The 20,663-nt window shown below is 42.6% G+C and overlaps 2 protein-coding genes across 2 annotated transcripts; both read left to right on the top strand.

Moving 5' to 3' along the window:
- The first annotated feature begins 2,045 nt into the window (after positions 1–2,045).
- On the top strand, positions 2,046–8,471 carry LOC121653830 (protein NLRC3-like). The gene is made up of 4 exons (XM_042007498.1): positions 2,046–2,077; positions 4,607–4,659; positions 5,855–6,139; positions 6,688–8,471. Exons 2-4 carry the CDS (start codon positions 4,614–4,616, stop codon positions 8,469–8,471), a joined length of 2,115 nt encoding a protein of 704 aa, XP_041863432.1. The 5' UTR covers positions 2,046–2,077; positions 4,607–4,613.
- A 6,512-nt stretch (positions 8,472–14,983) lies between these two features.
- LOC121653831 (stonustoxin subunit alpha-like) lies at positions 14,984–16,720 on the top strand. The gene is made up of 3 exons (XM_042007499.1): positions 14,984–15,019; positions 15,963–16,085; positions 16,209–16,720. The coding sequence occupies exons 2-3, from the start codon at positions 15,986–15,988 to the stop codon at positions 16,631–16,633; spliced, it is 525 nt and encodes a 174-aa protein (XP_041863433.1). The 5' UTR covers positions 14,984–15,019; positions 15,963–15,985; the 3' UTR covers positions 16,634–16,720.
- The last annotated feature ends 3,943 nt before the right edge of the window (positions 16,721–20,663 follow it).

Here is a 20,663-nt window from a genome sequence, read left to right as displayed (position 1 = left end):
CTCTGGGTCGACCTCCTGAACTGACCTTGTTGTCTGCCCGGCCTCCGGGGCATCCCTCTGAACTTTGTTGCCTGACCTGTTTTTCGTGGGCCTAAAAAATATGACGGTCCAATATAGTTTTATTTCACAAAACCCTTTTAAGGAGAGAAGATAAGTTAAAGGTGAGGAGGCTGTGGAAGGGTCGAATATTTTTGGCACCTTTTTCCTCTCAGGCAAGGGGTATCATGGTTTTTTAGTACCTGGATTGTACTGATAGTACCAATAGTACCTAGATAATATTTGATAGTACCAGAATAGTAACTGATAGTACGTGGATAGTACCTGATAGTACCTCTGTCCAATCAGAGGTGGCCAGGGTCTAGCTCCACCCCTGCATGACTTATTCCCGGCAGCAGCTCACCTGTGTGTCAGTCTGTGAAGAGGAGAGTCTTCTTCTTCATCGCTGGACAAACTGTAAGTCTGTGCTTTCCTCTCTGTTTCTGGGATGTTTGGAGAACTTGTTCACATCATGTTTCTATTTATATGTGCAAGATCTCGTAATTGTTTTCGTTATGTTTTGTAGTTATTTTAATGTGTTTTTTCAGGTTTAGATGCATCCATTACAGTTCCAGTTCCAGTACATTTTATGGGATGTGTGTATGTTTGAGTGTTCAGGAGGAGGTAAAATGAGGAAAGTACCTGAGAGTTCCTGGATGAACTTAATGGTATTAGGACAGTAGCAAGGTAGGACCTCATAGTATGTATCTTTAAAACCACAACAAGTTCCAATCATCTACATCAGTGTTCCTGAGAAGGGCTGAACTCCATGAGTTCACTTCTGATGCACGTTCCAGGGTAACAATGCTGCTCTAAATGATCATATGTGCTGCTTCCTGTAAACATGCCACCGTGACGCCTTCATGTAAACACCGCTGAAGAATCCACTGATTGTCTGGATTGATTTTCCACTAGTGGACTGAATTCCCAGAGCCAGAAATAAAGTAAAAAGAGACATAAAATAAAAACTGAACTAAAAGTGGATCTGACATGGATGGCCACAGATATGAAGACTTTAAGCACTTTTCTTCTGTGGAGCAGAAAATACCTGTCACACCTGGACTGTAGAGAAGCACAAGATGTCCTAGAAATGTACAGCCTCCTCCTACCTGTCACTCACCTGAGGTGTGAGCTAGGGTGTCCAATCAGAGGTGGCCAGGGTCTAGCTCCACCCCTGCATGACTTATTCCCGGCAGCAGCTCACCTGTGTGTCAGTAGAGATGGGATTTATGGCTCTTTGAAGGGAGCCGGATCTTGAGGAGCCATTCCTTTCAAAGAGCCATTCAAAAGACTGGCTCATTCTCACAATATCTTACAGAATTTCACAATATATAAGAATGACAAACAATCAAAATATGTACCTATATGAAATCTACTATACAAAATTAAAAAATTATAGGGAAAATATAGATAAAAAAGGATAAGCAGTCAGAGCAAATTCTAGTAAATGTTTTGGATAGAACTCACAGTATTTGTTTCCAAACAATACTCTCTGCCCATAGATGCTTCACATGAATGGAATGTACTGGACATCAGACTTCTATGATGTCACAAATGTTATTTATTTTATTTTCATTTTACTCAACTGTACTACTTCTTATTTACTTATTTATTCATTTATTTATTAATTCATTCATTTCATTTTTAGCTTGAAGGGGTGTGTGTGTGTGGGGGGGGGGGGGGGGGGGGGGGGGGGGATTGGGCTTGGCATGTGTGAGTGTGACATAAGTGTGACATGCGACTGTGTGAAAGATTTCATTGAGTGTTTTTATTCTTATGTTTTTAATCATGTCAAGAACTTTGTGTTGCCTATGGCATGAAAAGCGCTTTATAAATAAAGTTTGATTTGATTTGATGAAGGCAGTGTCAAAAATTTGTATATAAAAAGAATGGCTCACAAATGAACGACTCACGGCTGTGAATCGGTTCCCATCGTTCATTTAAAAGAGTCGTTCAAAAGAATCGATTCGTTCATGAACGTCACATCTCTATGTGTCAGTCTGTGAAGAGGAGCGTCTTCTTCTTCATCGCTGGACAAACTGTAAGTCTGTGCTTTCCTCTCTGTTTCTGGGATGTTTGGAGAACTTGTTCACATCATGTTCCTATTTATATGTGCAAGATCTCGTAATTGTTTTCGTTATTTTTTGTAGTTATTTTAATGTGTTTTTTCAGGTTTAGATGCATCCATTACAGTTCCAGTTCCAGTACATTTTATGGGATGTGTGTATGTTTGAGTGTTCAGGAGGAGGTAAAATGAGGAAATGTTGCTGTTGTGTAGGAAAGATTCCAGCTATACACGGACCTAATTTCATTCTGTTAATCTACATGGTTATTAAAGGAACCTGAAGCTTAGTTTCCTGGAATTAAAGTGTTGTCTCCACCAGTGAAGTCCCTCGTTGGCTTCCCGCTGCTTCACATGGTCTTTTTGAGAGATCCCGGGCTCTTGTTTTCTGGAAAAGGAGGCAGAAAAAAGGCAGAAATGAGTAAAAAATGAAGCAGAAACTATACAGAAAGGAGTGAAAAATGAGGCAGAAACTAAACAGAAATGAGTTAAAATGAAGCAGAAACGAGTGAAAACGAAGGGGAAACGAGGTAGAAATTAGTCAAAAATGAAGATGATGTTGTGTCTGAATAAAGGCTGAATTTATAGCTTCAATGTCGGTCTGTGCTACCCCATCAGAACAGAATACTGCTCTTATTTTTCATACAAGTCACATCAAGGATGGTTAAAGGATCATTAATTGACATATGTGTGCACTAATGATCTAACTGAAGTGCTCTCTAGGAACGATCTTAAGAAAAATGTCACGGTCATTTTAAAAACTCAAACTTCTAATAAATGAATGGAGGTAGAATGTCTCAGCAGTATAAATGGATAAAAGTTTCTATTATTAGATAAACAAAACTCAAAGCACCTTTAATATAGGCCCACAATTTCCATGATAAAGAAATGCCGATATGGAAAGAATTATAGAAGTTATCTACAGGATTTATGGGTGTGTCCTAACTGTGCATTGAAATGACGTTTTTGTGAAATGTGCAGGCTTAGATAGCAAAAGTAGGATGTCTCAATGGGTAGGATGAAATGTTAGAAACCCAGAAGCCCGCAGGAGGCAAAGGGCTAATGTGGACTACCGTCACGCTGAGTTTATCTACCTATAGCGTGAGAGGAATGCAGCTTTGCTCTATAATCACATGAACAACCAATCAAAACTTGAGCTGGCCTCAGAAAAGGTGTGGTTGAGAGTTTAGTTCTACGCTGGAGGCCAGATGTAATGGTGTCTCCCTGAGGACCCGGAAATTCAGCCACACACTCAGTGATTGAGATTACAAAACAATGTAATTTATTGAGACCGGGTAATGGAGGAGATGAGCAAGGTGTGGTCCGGTAGGAAGTGGTGGAGACGTCCTCAGGTAATGCAGGGTACAGGATCCTGAAAAGACTCCAGAAACAATCAGAAGGGTCCACAACCCAAAGGAGCAGAGAATTAAGAAGCCAAGAGTCATAAACAGGGGCAAGAGGCAGACTACTTAGCGGGGGCAGGCGAATATCCGCGGTCGTTCCAAAACAGGTCAAAATCCAGGAGAGCACTAGGGAGGAGAAGTCCGACAAGGGCTGTAACAGGGTCAAACACCAGAATCTGGGAACAAGAGTAAACGCTGGACATCAACAAGAAAAACAATGCTGACCATCTGGCAGGGAAGCAAGGACTGGAGTGAGCTTAAGTAGGGAGGGGAGCAGGTGAAGAGAGTGAGCAATCAGGATTGCCACAGGTGGAGCAGATGAGCGTGATGAGGGACTGGAGGCCCAGCAGAGCAGCAACCATAACACCAGATGGACACGATGGAGCAGAGATGTTGGGGAACATGGGCTACGTCAGTGTTAAAGGGGGGATGGAGGGGGAGTTAGTGAAGCTGCTTATCAGCTGTTATTTAGAGCCTTAATTTGGTGCATTTTTACATTAGAAGATAGAGTTGTGTTTAATACCTTAACCAAACCTTTAAACAAACAACTGAACACAGAAACACATGGAGAAAAGACCGAAGTCTGAACATTAGGACTCATTCCTCCATTTTTCCCTAAGTTCAATCTGGCTTCCAGCGCTCTCTGACCCGGTAGGCACCGCTACACTCCCAGTCCTCCGAGAGGCCCGTCCTTCTTTACGTGGTGGTGTGATCCTCGTCTTTCTATAAAAATAAAGTCCTGTCCCTTCTGAAGAGTCAGCTCTTTTAGACAAGAATCGGTTCTTCTGGTTCACTATAAAGAATCAGCTCTTAGAGCCGACTCGTTCATGAACAACACACCACTAACGTGTGTGTGCATCAGCTTTCAGAGAAAATCTTTGTGTCAGAATGGATTTTCTATTAAAAGTCACAGATAAGCCGGTGTCAGGTTTTAAACAAAGCCTCTGAAAGACTTCATGTCACCATGGAAACCTCATTCATAGAGACAACAGACCACCTCAGACCACAGCAGAACCCATCCAGAACACTGGACCCTAAACCAGGACCAGAGAGAACTGTAAATGAGTCCAGAAGTGATGTGACTCTGATTCATGATGTTTTTCAGAGGCGAGATGGAGACGTCAACAGAAGACCAGACGGATCCAGAACCTTCAGCAGGTAGGACTCAGACCACATGAAGCCCAAACTGACCAATCACAGCCCTCGTTGTTACTGTGTGTTGGAGGAAGTCCTCCTCAGTGGAGCTCCCTGTCATAGACTGTAGCTACAACGTAAACCCTCAATGCAACATCATCATGGCTGAGCAGGAGGCGGGGTCACCTGTCAGTCACATGTCTGATAGCACGCTGTCCTCCACCAAGTCTTCTGACAGCCAGATCAACTCCTTTCCTTCTCCAAGTCTGCAGATGAGGGCCCACTTTTCATGGATTACAGATCTTTAATATATATACCCACCAATGCAATCCACACATGCAGAGAAATCCACACTTAGATGTCCATAAGGTCTGTGTAATAAAACGGAATGACAGGAAAAACGTATTGAACTCAAGAAGAAAGGGAGGTGCAAAAAGGCTTGGAAAGCCAAATGAGCTAACCTGTCAGTCTGGTCCAGTGATTATTAGCAGATTTGGTAAAAAAAAAAAAAACATATTTATATATACATAAAACAAAAAGATAAAATATTATAATAATAATAAAGAATAACCTTTAAGAGAAGGAAGGAGGGCGGACTGTGGAGGCCTGAGACAGCGAGGTGCAGCAGGTCCTGACTGCTTTTACTCTCCCAGACTGCTGTTTTTATGTAGTTCTTAGTGCCTTGCCCACTCATTTTCTGCATCAATCCCAGATAACGTCACATCATTACTTTACAGAACTACTAAACTGTCTTAAAAAAACCCAGACTCCGCATTTAGTGATGAGTCAGTCCCCATCTTTTTCTTCTAATGCAAACCAAGCAGAATTTAAACAAAGCAGATTTTATTGGATTACAGGCACAGTCAGGCCCCTCACTTTTACAAACAAAATGCAAAAGCTGAAATCATTACAGTAATAATGCCTGTTAACATCTCAAACAAACATGGTCGCCCTATTTTAGGTGTCTGCGACCAAGACGTGGGTAAGGGGGGCCCAACGGTCTAAATCAGCTTTGCTGGTGAAATGAAAGAATAAATGAGTCCTGTCCTGTTTGTCACAGTGAACTGATCAAATAAATGATGCAAATGTGAACATGCTGTACCAGTGAATGGTCCTGATTCAGACATTCTTTTTAAATTCCAGAAACCAGAAATGTTCAATGATTTTTACTGACAGGCCCACATTCTGAGTCACACTTGTTGTCTTCTCCTTCCTGCAGAAAGTATAGCTTTCAAGATTCGTCTTGAGTTTGTGTCGAGGGTTTCATTAGAAATCCTTAAACAGCTCTTAGATTACCTGGAAAGAGATCAAGTTTTAAATGCAAGTGAGACCAGAGCTATACTTGAGAGTAACCAAACCAAGGATGATAAGGCCCGCAACCTCATCGACTCCGTGAGACATAAAGGGAATGAAGCCTGCCAGAAGATGATAAAACATATCCAAACCTGTGACATTCATCTTTACTCTGAGCTGCTTTTGACCTCTGATCCATCTGCTCAGAAAGGTAAGGCCATACATTTCTGTAAGAATACTGTCTTTACTCTTTTTTGCTTGAACTGTTGCAGCGTTGCAGTTTTTATATTCAGCTGTATTTAAAGATGAGTTTATTTAGCTAACAAATGAATAATTTACATCTTTTAGATAAGGAAGAGTCATTTACAGAACAGAATCTTTATCACGTTGAACCAAAAATCAGATCAGGTGCTGCTGGAACCTCAGAAGAAGTCAATTTGTGGGTTTGAGGCAAAAAACATGTAGCTTACCACGTTTCAATCAGTCTGTCCCAGGGCAGCTGTGACTACACATAAACCCAAAAGGGAGTTTGAAACCACTCACTGATGATTCAAACAGTTAAATTTTTACATTAGTCAAAAAAGAAAGATTTACAATCAGAAATAGAAGCTCTCCTTCACTCATTACTGTAACTGATACAATTACAGTAATATTTCACAACTTTTTATACAAAAAGAGCTGATCTGACAGTTAAGATGTTTTATTAATAACATGCCCAGTAACAAAAAAAAAAAAAAAAAAATGTGCTTTGTTTTTTAGGAGCTCTTCAGAAGTGTCAGCCTAAACTCAAATCTGCTCTGAAGAAGAGATTTGAGTGTTTCTATGAAGGGATTCCTGTAGCAGGAAATAAAACGTTTCTTAATCGAGTCTTCACAGAGCTCTACATCACAGAGGGAGGGACTGCAGAGGTCAATAATGAACATGAGGTCAGACAGATTGAAACAGCATCCAGGAAACCACACAGACCAGAAACACCCATCAGACAAGAAGACATCTTTAAACTCCCACCTGGAAGAGATGACCCAATCAGAACAGTGATGACAAAGGGAGTGGCTGGCATTGGGAAAACTGTCTTAACACAGAAGTTCACTCTGGACTGGGCTGAAGACAAAGCCCACCAGGACATCCAGTTCTTGTTTCCACTGACTTTCAGAGAGCTGAATGTGCTGAAAGAGGAAACGTTCAGCTTGGTGGAACTTGTTCATCACTTCTTTACTGAAACCAAAGAAGCAGGAATCTGCAGCTTTGAAGAGTTCCAGGTTGTCTTCATCTTGGACGGTCTGGATGAGAGTCGACTTCCTCTGGACTTTAAAAAAACTAAAATCCTAATTGACCCTTGGAAGTCCACCTCAGTGGATGTGCTGCTGACTAACCTCATCAGGGGGAAACTGCTTCCCTCTGCTCGCCTCTGGATAACCACACGACCTGCAGCAGCCAATCAGATCCCTCCTGACTGTGTGTGCATGGTGACGGAGGTCAGAGGGTTCACTGACCCACAGAAGGAGGAGTACTTCAGGAAGAGGTTCAGAGATGAGGAGCAGGCCAGCAGGATCATCTCCCACATCAAGAATTTAAGAAGCCTCCACATCATGTGCCACATCCCAGTCTTCTGCTGGATCACTGCTACAGTTCTGGAGGATGTGCTGGAAACCAGAGAGGGAGGAGAGCTGCCCAAGACCCTGACTGAGATGTACATTGAATTCCTGGTGGTCCAGACCAAAGTCAAGAAGTTGAAGTTTGATGGAGGAGCTGAGACGGATCCAGCATGGAGTCCAGAGAGCAGGAAGATGATTGAGTCTCTGGGAAAACTGGCTTTTGATCAGCTGCAAGAAGGAAACCTGATCTTCTATGAACCAGACCTGACAGAGTGTGGCATTGATATCACAGCAGCCTCAGTTTACTCAGGAGTGTTCACACAGATCTTTAAAAAAGTGAGAGGACTGTACCAGGAGAAGGTGTTCATGTTTGTCCATCTGAGTGTTCAGGAGTTTCTGGCTGCTCTTCATGTCCGTCTGACCTTCATCAACTCTGGAATCAATCTGATGGGACCAAAACCCTTCCAGAAATCTGAGACTAGAGAGGAGACTCTACTCTACCAGAGAGCTGTGGACGAGGCCTTAGAGAGTCCAAATGGACACCTGGACTTGTTCCTCCGCTTCCTCCTGGGTCTTTCACTGCAGACCAATCAGAGTCTCCTACGAGGTCTGATGACACAGACAAGAAGTAGCTCACAGACCAATCAGGAAACAGTCCAGTACATCAAGAAGAAGATCAGTGGGAAAGTGTCTGCAGAGAGAAGCATCAATCTGTTCCACTGTCTGAATGAACTGAATGATCGTTCTCTAGTGGAGGACATCAAACAGTTCTTGAGACCAGGAAGTCTTTCCACAGATTATCTGTCTCCTGCTCAGTGGTCAGCTCTGGTCTTCATCTTACTGTCATCAGAAGCTCTGGAGGTGTTTGACCTGGAGAAATATTATCCTTCAGAGGAGGCTCTTCTGAGGCTGCTGCCAGTGGTCAAAGCCTCCAGCAAAGCCCTGTAAGTACATATATAGCAGGATGTGGAGAAATATACTGCTGTTGGTATAAGGGTACATCATGGGACAGATTATTACATGTCCTATTATTTCCTCTCCAGACTGAGCAGCTTTATCATCTCAGGTGAAGGATGTTCAGCTCTGTCCTCAGTTCTCAGCTCCCAGTCCTCCAGACTGAAGGAACTGGACCTGAGCATTGAGGACTCAGGACTGAAGAAGCTTTGTGATGGACTGCAGAGTCCAGACTGGAAACTGGAAATGCTCAGGTCAGGTTTCTCTGCTGCTCTCACATGTTCTACTGTTTCAGCTTCATACCATCTCTGATGCAGTAACCTGCAACATTTCCAGAAATATTTTATCAGTTTTAGTCCACATAACCTAAAGATGTGAGCTACTTTGCCACTTCCACACCACTAACAACCCCCCACACCGCCCCTCAGGCAGGTGTACAGTCTTTCTGCTGAGGGGACGAAAGCCTTCCTCAGTTTGTCTGTGGAGCAGTTCAGAGACAGCAGTGTGTTGCTGCATGTAGTCCTCCTCTGTGTGGAGACGGAGCACAGATGGTGTTGTCCATGATGGACTGAAACCTGGACAGTATCTTCTCCTCTGTTACTGCATCCACAGAGTCCACCTTCAGCCCCACAACTGAGTTCTCCAGATCTCTGTCATTTCCTTCTGATCTGGTCTACACTGCACAGCTCACCCACATCAGATCTGGTTGAAACACACCTTTATTTATTTATTAATAATAATAATAATAATACATTTTATTTAAAGCACCTTTCAGGGCACCCAAGGACGCTGTACAAAACAAATAATAAAACATTAAGAGTACAGGAAAGGCAGACATATACAACACAATCTAAAAACCTAAACATAAAAGGCAGAGTGGCGAGGATGTGATTGAAAATAATGTTACAGACAGTATGCTGTTCTGAAAAGATGAGTTTTGAGTTTGGAGATGAAGGTGAGGAGAGAGTCGGTATTGTGGAGGTCAGGAGGAAGTGCGTTCCAGAGCTGGGGAGCAGAGCGACTGAAAGCTCTGTTCCCCATGGTGCTGAGACGGGCAGGAGGGACAGAGAGATGGATAGAAGAGGAAGAGTGAAGACATCTGGAAGGGGTGACTATGTGGAGAAGATCTGAGAGGTAAGGGGGTGAGAGTTTATGTATGGATTTGTATGTATGGAGGAGGATCTTGTATTCTCTCATGAAGATGGCTGATATTGCGCAGATGGAAATAGGCTGAGCGGGTGATGTTATTGATATGTGACGTGAATGATAAGGTGCTGTCGAGGATGACACCCAGACTCTTGACCTGGGGGGAAGTGGAAACTGAGGCACTGTTGATGGTGAGGGAGAAACTATTAACTTTTGAAAGGGTAGATTTGGTGCCAATGAGGAGAATTTCAGTTTAATTACTGTTCAGTTTTAGGAAGTTGGTGGTGAACCAGGATTTTTTTTCCAGGAGACAGGCAGAGAGGGAGGTAGGTGGGAGCGTGGAATTAGGTTTACAGGACAGGTAGAGCTGGGTGTCATCCGCGTAACAGTGGAAACAGATATTGAATTTACGGAAGATGAGACTAGTAGAATGACATTAAATCTGTCTGTACCGTTTTTTCATTCACGTGTTCAGTTTAATCTGTGCTGGTAGACATCATGAACACAAAGATCTGCAGCAAAAATATCCATCAAAGTTCCTGCAGTGATGGTTCCAGTCAGGTGGAACTTTTCTTCATGTCAAACATGAAATCAGGAGGAAATCAAAGTTTTTTTTCCACAAGTCAACAGGACAATCAGCAAGTTAGGGGATGGTTTGATCAGAGCTGGTTTCATCTTTGAAGATCATCATGGCTACTGGGAGCATCCATAACAAGCTCTAAGTGCAGTCCATGCATGTCTCTGGATGGTGGGAGGAAGCCAGAATACCCGGAGAGAACACACCCATACACAGGGAGAACATCACAGAGGGAGCATTTGACCAAATGTTAGGATCTCTTCAGTGACGTAGAAATTTGTGTTGTTTGATTGTCCCTGGAAGGAAAAAACTGCATCCTGAAGCCTGGACTAGAGATGTTACAGTCTACAAATGCCCTTCATCTCCTATACGGAAAAGCCAGAAAGTCCACTCTAGATCCAGGATCTGTAGACTCCATCCTTATTTTATGGGTTTTTATTTCTGTAGCTGCAGATCTGAAGAGAACAGCGAGTTTATGAGTACAACGTCAATCAAAACAAAGTCAGAGATCATCTCTGTAAGTTCAGAGCAAAAAACCCAGCAGAGAAAACAAAGCTTATTACGATGATTCATTATGTCCATCGTCTCTCCAGGCTGAGTGTCTCCAACCTCTCAGAGAGAAGCTGTAAAGTTCTGTCCTCGGCTCTCAGCTCCCGGTCCTTCCGTCTGGAAAAGCTGCAGCTGAGAAACTGCAGCCTGGAGAAAACAGGAGTGAAGCTGCTGCGTGCTCTACAGAGTCCATCATGTGACCTGCAAACTCTCAGGTGAGGTTGGTTTGATGCAGAACAGAGTGGGATGAGTTTATATCCCAGTTTATTATACAGCCAACAGGTATAAATGATACTGACAAGAACAGAACAGATTCAGATGTGAGCAGAACATGGATCTATTACTAACAACCTGCAGCGATTAAAGGAACAAACTCTGAATTTTTTTTTACAAAGTGGTGGTGGAAGTTCATTTTAAAGGAAAAAAACATTTTAGTTAATATCAATAGTAAAAATATCTAAAAAATCTTATCAGTTATATTAAATTATCTGCAGAAAAAAATATTTCCAAAGATTCTTTAAAACATGTCCAAGCTCTCCTAAACAGGCGTGAAGATTCCTGCTTTTACTGATATAATGACTCGTACAACTTATCAGACTTTAATAAGCATATTGTTGTCCTGGTCTATGATCTGGGGTCAGGTCTAGGATCTATGGTCAGGTCTAAGATCTGGGGTCTGGTCTAGGATATGGGGTCAGGTCTAGGATCTGTGGTCTGCTCTAGGATCTGGGGTCTGGTCTAGGATCTGGGGTCAAGTCTAGGATCTGGGGTCAGGTCTAGGATTTGGACACTCATCTAGGATCTGGGGTCTGGTCTAGGATCTATGGTTAGGTCTATCATCTAGGGTCAGGTCTAGGATCTGCGGTTAGGTCTATGATCTGGGGTCAGGTCTAGGATCTATGGTGTGGTCTAGGATCTGCAGTTAGGTCTAGGATCTAGGGTTAGGTCTAGGATCTGGATTCAGGTCAAGACAAGGAGGTTATAAAGCCGATTTTCTCTCAAGTCTTTCAGTCTACATCCATGAGGAATGATGACTCTATGATGTCATTGTTTTCTCTTTGGGATTAATAAAGTTTTTCTGATTCTGATCTGATTCATTTTATATCTCACGAGTCTTTTTCTCCTAAACTGTGTCTCCAGGCTGAGTGCGTGTGGTCTCTCAGAGAGAAGCTGTGGAGCTCTGTCCTCCATCCTCAGCTCCCAGTCCTTCAGTCTGAAAGAACTGGACCTGAGCAACAACGACCTGCAGGACTCAGGTGTGAAGAAGCTGTGTGGTGGACTGAAGAGTCCAGACTGCAAACTGGAAGCTCTCAGGTCAGGATTCATCAAACTGTTTACAATGAGTTTTTATTAGAGGTGGACTGATCTTTCAGTGGCTCGTGCTGACTTTGGAGATCAGAGACATGGACGCATGATACTTAATTTGCCATTTTTACTAATAACAGCTGTGTTTGCACTGCTACTGCAGGGTCCGTATGTGACCTGGTCGGCTTCACACATGGAGAAAATTATCTGAAACAAAGAGAAAATGAAGGGACACCTACCAGCTGGTCTAGGCAGACATCTCCAACTGCTGTGCAGGTCAACTGATTTCCTAGGACAGGTGTGAAGATCCCTGCATTATTTTCCACAGGGAATCCTAGGAAGCAGTGAGGAGAGCAGCCTGTTCTGTTACTACAGACAGGAAATGATTGGTGTATTATAATAGTTCCATCCAGCAGACATACAGAGTTGACCAGCTCCAACACATCAGTTTGGATCAGAGCACCGATCCTCCCCCATATTTCTTTTCTTTTTCTTTCATTTTGAGGGTTTACTTCAAACATGTTACATTACAGTCATTTAGCAGATGCTTGTCTCCAAAGCAGTAGCTTTGAGGGTCTCGCCCAAGAACCCAACTGGAAGGGGTTAATATTTGCACCACTGTAATATGTCCTTTGTGGGATTCGAACTTGGATATCTAACTGTGTCCTGTCTGAGGAGGAGGAGGAAGCATGAGCTTATTAATCCACCACATCTTTCCTGTCTCAGCAATTTGCTGATCGTCATTTTATCCACTTCCTGTTTGTTCTCCTCCAGAGATGTTCAGACATATAAACCGCTATATTTACACGTTACCTCCTACAAACAAACAAGTAATGAAAATGTCTCATATGAGAAACCCCGTATGATTCTGTCCTGAAGTGAAGTGATGCTTCAACCCCAGCATGTCTGTTTCCCTCTGCAGGGTCCAGTTCTCAGAAAAGATGATTCTTCTCTTTCTTTTTCCTTTCAGCAGATTTTCTTCTGATCACAGCAACAGATCACCAATAAAACATGTTTCATTTCCTCCTTTTCACTCATAACTGCCTCCATTTCATTACAACTCTGCTCCGTCTCCTGTCATCATGTTTCATTGTGCTTCAGATTATATTTTATATTCAGATGTTAAAGTAGTTTCCTCACATGGAAAGTCGGCTATATATCACGTGTTATTGAAGAACTTCGATCAGAACAATACTATGCAGAGCAGGGGCTCCTGGAGGTCTACAATCCTGCAGCTTTCAACGCACTAGAGGACGTGTAGAAATGTCCATGATGTTCAGCAGCATCAGTGTTACAGCACTTCTGTCATATGTGTTGTTTTCTGCAGCCTGTCAGGATGTCTGATCACAGAGGAAGGCTGTGCTTCTCTGGCCTCAGCTTTGACCTCCAACCCCTCCCATCTGAGAAAGCTGGACCTGAGATACAACCATCCAGGAGACTCAGGAGTGAAGCTGCTGGTGGCTGCACTGAAGGATCCACACAGACTCAGGTATGGAGAGGCTGCTGCAGCCACCCGATGTCTGATAGAGGAGGAAGATCTGCAAATATTTTCTCTGTCCTTCACTGTGACGATGAAAGAGCGACCCGTTTCTTTTCACAGTTTTAACCCATAAGGGCCCGACGTGACATATATGTTACATAGAGTTTCTGAGACATCAGTTTTCAGTTTTTTTCAGAAATAAAAGACAAGAACATTGTGAGAACCATTCACCATGACCAGAAAGGTTTGTTTCATGGTGGCTGAAAGCAGGTAGAACCAGGAAGCAGGGGAAGCTCCACCTGAGGAGGAGACTGAGACGTGACCTCCAGCAGCCTGAGATCAGATCCAGGATTCTCCTGTTGGTAGTTTATTCCACCAGGTTTCTGTTTCCTCCATCAGTCGGATCTGATGTTGGGTTTTATCAAGAATACATGAACGTGCGGATGGATGTGGAATTCTGTTAGAGGAACGTATTTTAACATAGTTTTAAAAAGTAATGTTACTTTTCCCAGTAATTTGTTACTTTTATAATCCTGTAGCTCGTTACTAACGCCTGTACTTTCTGCAGGAAGTAACTAGTACCTTTTTAAAGCAGCGTGCCAACGCTGACGTTGTACTCATAAACTTGCTGTTCTCTTCAGATCTGCAGCTACAGAAATAAAAACCCATAAAATAAGGATGGAGTCTACAGATCCTGGATCTAGAGTGGACTTTCTGGCTTTTCCGTATAGGAGATGAAGGGCATCTGTAGACTATAACATCTCTAGTCCAGACTTCAGGATGCAGTTTTTTCCTTCCAGGGACAGCAGCATGTCTTCATCCACTGATGGATGCTTGGTTTGTAGCAGAACTTCAGCAGGTTTTCCTCCAGGTTCTCCTTCTAGCCACCGAATGGTGTGATGATGGAAGAGTCCACATTAGAACCTGGTTTCAGGCCTTACAGAGGACTGAGTGGACCTGTAGGAAGACTCTTGTGGTCCGGGCTGGTAGAAATCCTCTGAAGTCCCACTGAGGGCCATCTTTTAAATCTGAGAAGTGTTCTTTCAGGTCTAGAACCCTGATGGCCCCTGCAGAACTAAACCTGGACCCTTCATGTGCTTCATTTAGTCTCTCTTGTCTGAAACCAGATCTGTATCATGGTTTTAGTTAAATTCTTATTTCCACCACTTTGGTTTGAAGCAGAGTTCCTGTTTCTGAGAAGAGAAGCTTTCTGCTACTCTGAAGGATTCTTCTTCTGGAACTTTTCTTCCCCTGGTGGCAGATTCAGTAATTTGATTAAAGATGATGTGATTGGAGGTCAGGAATATTGATCTTCTGGTTCTGTATTCAGGGGGTGTGTCCAGATGTAGGACTGGTCTTTTCTCCATGTAGAACAAAGTGTGTATGAGAGCCATGTAATGTCCATGTTAGCATGCTAACCCCCTCCTCCTTTCAGGGTGGAGCCTGCTGGAGAACCATGGCTGAGACCAGGAGGTCTGAGGAAGTGTAAGTGTGTTTTTCATTGGATTCACACTGTCCTATAACTCATTGATCAGTCAGCATCAAATTGTAAACAGATCAATAACTGCTATCAATCAAATTTTATAGCACTTTTCATACAAACGAGCACCACAAAGTGCTTCATATAAAACCAGCAATAATTAAATACGTTAATGGCGGGAGCTAAGTTATGTAATTAACTGAGTTAATATTTTTAACGCATTTAACACTTGCACGGCTGTACATCTGTCATTTATGATGTAAGACATGGAGGTGATCAGCTGGTTGGCTTTATGGATGGATTTGAGGGTGTCACACCTGTTGGGGATGAGGATGCTTTAACACCCACATTTTTCCCACATTTAAAAAAAAAACCAAACTTTTGATGTAGTTCTTGGTAGGATCTTCTCTAACACAGTAGCTGGCTGGTGGTAGACCTATGCAGGGGCGGGTCTAGAAAAGTTCTGATGGGGGCCAGGCAGGAGCATTGACCAGGAAAAGGGGGCACTGATGAGACCTTTTTTAGGTCTAGATTTTATGAAATATTGAACTGATTATTACAACTAATCTGATCATCTGTATAACTTAAAGAAAAATCCAAGTGAGCTTCGGGCCGTTCTGTTGATACGATAGAGTGAAAACGGGCAGATTCCAGACATAGTTGCAAATGGTGACTAATCATGATTAATTCATTTGTAAGCTGTGAGTAAACTGATTAAAATTTTAATCACTTGACAGCTCTGATAAATACTAAATTAAAACAATTTCAACATCAGATAAAAAAATGAAAGAGAAACCTCCTCATACCCAAGTATCCAACTTAACCTAATTAAAATCACACACCTAGTCATTATTTCTCACACACTCATACAGGTAAAGCACACCTAAGCCCCTCCCACCCCTGATAGCAGACTTGATGCAGCTGGATTGTGTTTGTTCTCGCCATCAGATTCCTGCCCTCTCACCATCGACATGAACACAGTGCACAGAAACCTCAAACTGTCTGACAACAACAGGAAGGTGACATATGTGGAGGAGCTTCAGTCATATCCTGATCATCCAGACAGATTTGGTGATGATGACGATGATGATGATGACGAAGATGATGATGACAATGATGATGACGAAGATGATGATGACGATGATGATGAAGATGAAGATGAAGATGATGACGAAGATGATGATGATGACAAAGATGATGATAACTTGTTTCCTCAGCTGCTGTGTGAAAATGTTCTGACTGGTAGCTGCTACTGGGAGGCAGAGTGCAGAGGAGACGTTTTAATATCAGTGAGTTACAGAGAAATCAGCAGGAAAGGAGACGTTGGAGAATGTAGGTTCGGATACAACGATCAGTCCTGGAGTCTGGAGTGCTGTGAAAACGGTTACTCAGTCGCTCACGGGGGCAGATGCACATCCATCCCCATCTCCTCCTCTGTCTCTAACAGAGTAGCAGTGTATGTGGACTGTCCTGCTGGCTCTCTGTCCTTCTACAGAGTCTCCTCTGACTCACTGATCCACCTCCACACCTTCATCACCACATTCACTCATCCTCTCTATGCTGGATTTGGGATCTGGTTCTCTGATTCCTGGTCTGGTTCCTGTGTGTCTCTATGTTGAGTGTAAAGAGTGTGATGGTAGCAGAGAAACTCTGACTGGTGAACAGTTTGTACATGTCTGTCTCTTTCACTCAGAAACATCTTTTCAGATTCATGGATTCAATCAGTTTGTGTGTGAAACTCTTCTAAATGATTCCTTGAAAACTTCTTCCTCTTCCAGTCCTTTAAAGATGGAAGCTGTGCTTCCTCCAGGATCCACATGTTGTTTCCAGTCAAAACTTCACACTGAATATCAGGATGTTGTGTTCCCTTCATGTCAGCTGCAGTTAGTTCCACTTCATGATGCTGGAAATGAAAATCCTCCCAGTGTTTCACTCCGTTTGTCTCTGTTTGTACTTTTGGACATTTTCATGATGAATTGTTGATTTTTACTTCATAAAATGGACTTTTTCCTGATAATTCTCCATTTCTTTGTTTCTTATCCATCTCCAGATGTTTGGCTTTACATGTTTTTTATTTTTATTTTATTTAACCAGGTAAAAATGTTTGAGAACCAGTTCTCATTTGCAAACATGACCTGGCCAAGAGGCCCCAGTAGGAATAAATAATGTATATACATACAAACATACAACTGTGCATACACAAGAACCACAATACAACAATACAAAAAATACACCTAACAACATGGAACATGGGATGAAGACCATCAAGGCCAGCAGATTTATTTGGATCCAGCTTAGAGAGCTCATCCTGCACTTCCGAGATGGAGAGAGGTGTGAAGGAGAAAGGTGTGTTGCTCAATGGAGAAGGCTGAAAATCTAATGAGGCTGAGTCGGCCTAACTTGCTGAAGCCAAGTCTGGACCTGAGACAGGGGAACGTAGAAACGTAGAATTTATTTTTAATCTCTTTAAACTCATTCTGGGCTTTTTGGTCTTTAATCTAATGATTTTCATTTATTAGTAGTTTATAATGTAACCTCATATTTTCTCTTTATCTCACAGATGTAAACTTGATCATTTAATCAGTTTGACAGAATAAAAACATTTGATCTGAGTCTGTTCAGCTGTCTGCTCACAGTGGGTATGGAAGCTTGATGCTTCCACCCCCATGCTCCATGGGTATGGTGTTCTTGGGATGCAACTCAGCATTCTACCCCGCTCCAAACACGGTGAGTGGCGTTTATATGAAAAAGACCACATGACATTCTCCCAATCCACCTCTGGACTATCCAGATGGTGTCAGGTAAACCTTAGAAGAGCCTTTTTGGTCCATGACCACGTAGTGTGTTACTCAGAATAACCTGCGTGACTGTGGTCCCAGCTCTCTTCAGGTTCAGTTTGTCCATGACTGTGGCTACTGTGTGGCTCCAGAGACGGGGGTGAGAGCGCCAAAGCTGGCCAATGAGAACGAAGCCGGGGAGATAGATGACGACGACTGACAGTGAAGGGCAACAACCGACGTGGACATGTTGGGAGACCAGCAACCAAATGCCCAGGTTTGTAAAAATAAAATTCATAACAATATGTGTACGTACTCAAGCAACTCATTTGTGAACAAAAGCGCTCTAATACCGTCATCATCATCTTAACTGCCAGACTAATAGGCCATAAGGTCAACCCTGTTATCGTTTCATCTCGCTCCACAGTCTGGGGACCACACAATTTTTCCTTGAAAAAAAAAGAACGATTCACCTTCAGCTTAACTCAGAGGCCAGCTTCTGGTAAACAGGAAAGAAAGACTGCTGCCTCTTGGATTCACTGAGCAGCACCGATAGAGAAGAAAATGTCCCAAAAATCATCGAAATTGGACAGACAGAAGCTGTAAGCATCTAAGTGGGTGGTCTCATCCTGGTTTTGACAGGAGTTTTGGTAGTAGGGCTAACTGGGTGTTCGCTGTGCTTTGTGTGGGTGATCCGTTTGGTTGCAGACCATTTTGTGGAGTCTGGTGTGGGGACTCGGTTATAGTTCTGTTTTAGTTTAGATTCACCTTTCTACACTCAGTTTCGTTTAAGCTTTGCTACACCTTTATTTTGTTCTGTCATAGCGGGAGTTTTGTGTTTAGTTTCAGTGTTGGGCTAGGTTAGTGTGTTTTTGCTTGTGACGACGGTCACATTTGTTTATGGATCTGCTCTTTTGTTTGGTTTTAGTTTCCCCACCGAGTTTAGTCATTTCTTTATTTGCACTCGGTGGGTTTTGTATAGGGTTTTGGGTATATGTTTTGGTTTATTTCTTTCAGCAGGTCCGCAAACCCCAACACTTGTTTCTTTTGTGTATTTTTCATTACAGGTTTCACTCATAGTTTCACTGGAGTTTAATAAAATGTGCTTATTTTAATTCACCATCTGTCCTCAACGTTATTTTTTGTTGCGCCCAATTTGTTGCGACTGTGGAGCGAAAATCTGTTTCTGAATGTCTTTTCTGGGTTCACCTTACGGCCTAATAACTGGGACTTAATCATTCTACAGATGGACTGATTGTTCACAAGTGGAAATCTTCCCAGGAGTGGACATCCCAACAAAGCCACCCAGGGTCAGAGAAACTACAGAAAAACCCAGGGGCTACATCTCAGACTCTCCAGGCCTTAGTTAGCATGTTAATGTTAAAGTTCATGACAGTGCAAATATGAAAAGGTTGGACAAGTATGACTTGTGTGAAAAGGTGTCCTAGATAAAACCTATTCTCTCTCTAAAAAAAAAAACATGAAAAAAGACTTGCCAAGTTGCATCTTAGTGAACCTTCAAGACTTCTGGAACAATGTCTTTTGGACCCGTGACCATATCATATTTTGGATCATAATGGCACAAACGTCTGGCAAGTGTTAAGCATGTTGGTGGAGGGCTGATAATTTGGGCTTGTTTTGTGCCAGCAGGAACTGGACACCTTACAGTCATTGTGTCAACTATGAACTCCTCTGTATACCAACGTTTTCTAGAGACAAATGTGATACCATCTCTCTGACAGTTAAAACTTGGCCATTCAACATTATAATGATCCCAAACATTCAGCAGATCTACAACAAAATGACTGAAAATGAATAAAAGTGTTGCAGTGATCCAGGTCTAGTCCCTCAACCTGATATGCATGCTGTGGTGGGACCTTGAGAGAGCTGAGCATAAAAAGTAGGGCTGTGCGTCTTAGCCGGTGTCACGATTCGATTCAGCGATGCATCACGATGTGTTGCATCCCCTTTTTCCTTACCACTGCTCATTGCTACTTTCAATCAAGTTTTCAGAAAATTATAAACTGTTGTTTACAATTTTTTCAAAAATCAATCTGAATGTCCTGATATTGTCAAACACCATAAGCAAGTAAACAATGATGTTATTTTCAACTTCATTATTGAACCGGATAATCAAGAAATATTACTATAATATGACACTGTTATCAAAATTTCTTGCAGCAAAGCAGTGTGTTTTATCCCTTCAGGGTTTCTGTGGTCACTTCCACCCCCTACTTTTTGCATAACTCCACCCACTGCTGAATTTGAAAAATGCCTTAACTTGCAAGGGTTGGGGTGGGTGGCAGGTATGGAGGGGGGTGGAGAGTGGGCGGGTTGGGATACACACACAGAAATGATTGACAGACAGCGGCGAGATTCAAAGTAAGATTCACAAAGCAGCTACGCCACAGAGCGTCTTTGAGGTGGAAGACTTTCCCTCCTGAATCTTCTCAGCTACACATGAACCAGGTGGTCCTGAACGCATCGGTCTGAGCCATCTGTTAGCTGCCTGTCAGCAGCTCCAGCAGCTCTGCTGTACTTTGTTTTGGCCTTTTTTGCTGTTAAGCATGACCACTGAATCCAGCTCAATCTGTTAAATGTACGAAACTGTTAATGTTTGCACTGTGACATAAGTGTCAACTGGATGTAATTAAACATAATGCAGTCAGCTCATGCATAGATTAGACCCTCATTAACTCTAAATGTTGTTTACTTCTTACTCAGAATAAACCTAGAAAATATTCTGTTTTTATCGCTACTGATCCCAATTTTCTGTTCCGTGTTTTTAAAGGATTAGCTCAGCTGGAGGAACCTGTTACAAGAAACACAGCAGTGGTTACAGTTTTAGCAGCCTGGCTCCCTGCTGGATGTT

This window comes from Melanotaenia boesemani, chromosome 15, assembly GCF_017639745.1.
Source record: "Melanotaenia boesemani isolate fMelBoe1 chromosome 15, fMelBoe1.pri, whole genome shotgun sequence".
In the NCBI taxonomy this organism is placed as follows: Eukaryota; Metazoa; Chordata; class Actinopteri; order Atheriniformes; family Melanotaeniidae; genus Melanotaenia; species Melanotaenia boesemani.
The sequence above is the reverse complement of the archived record's forward strand: the minus strand, read 5'-3'. Positions and strand labels throughout refer to the sequence as shown.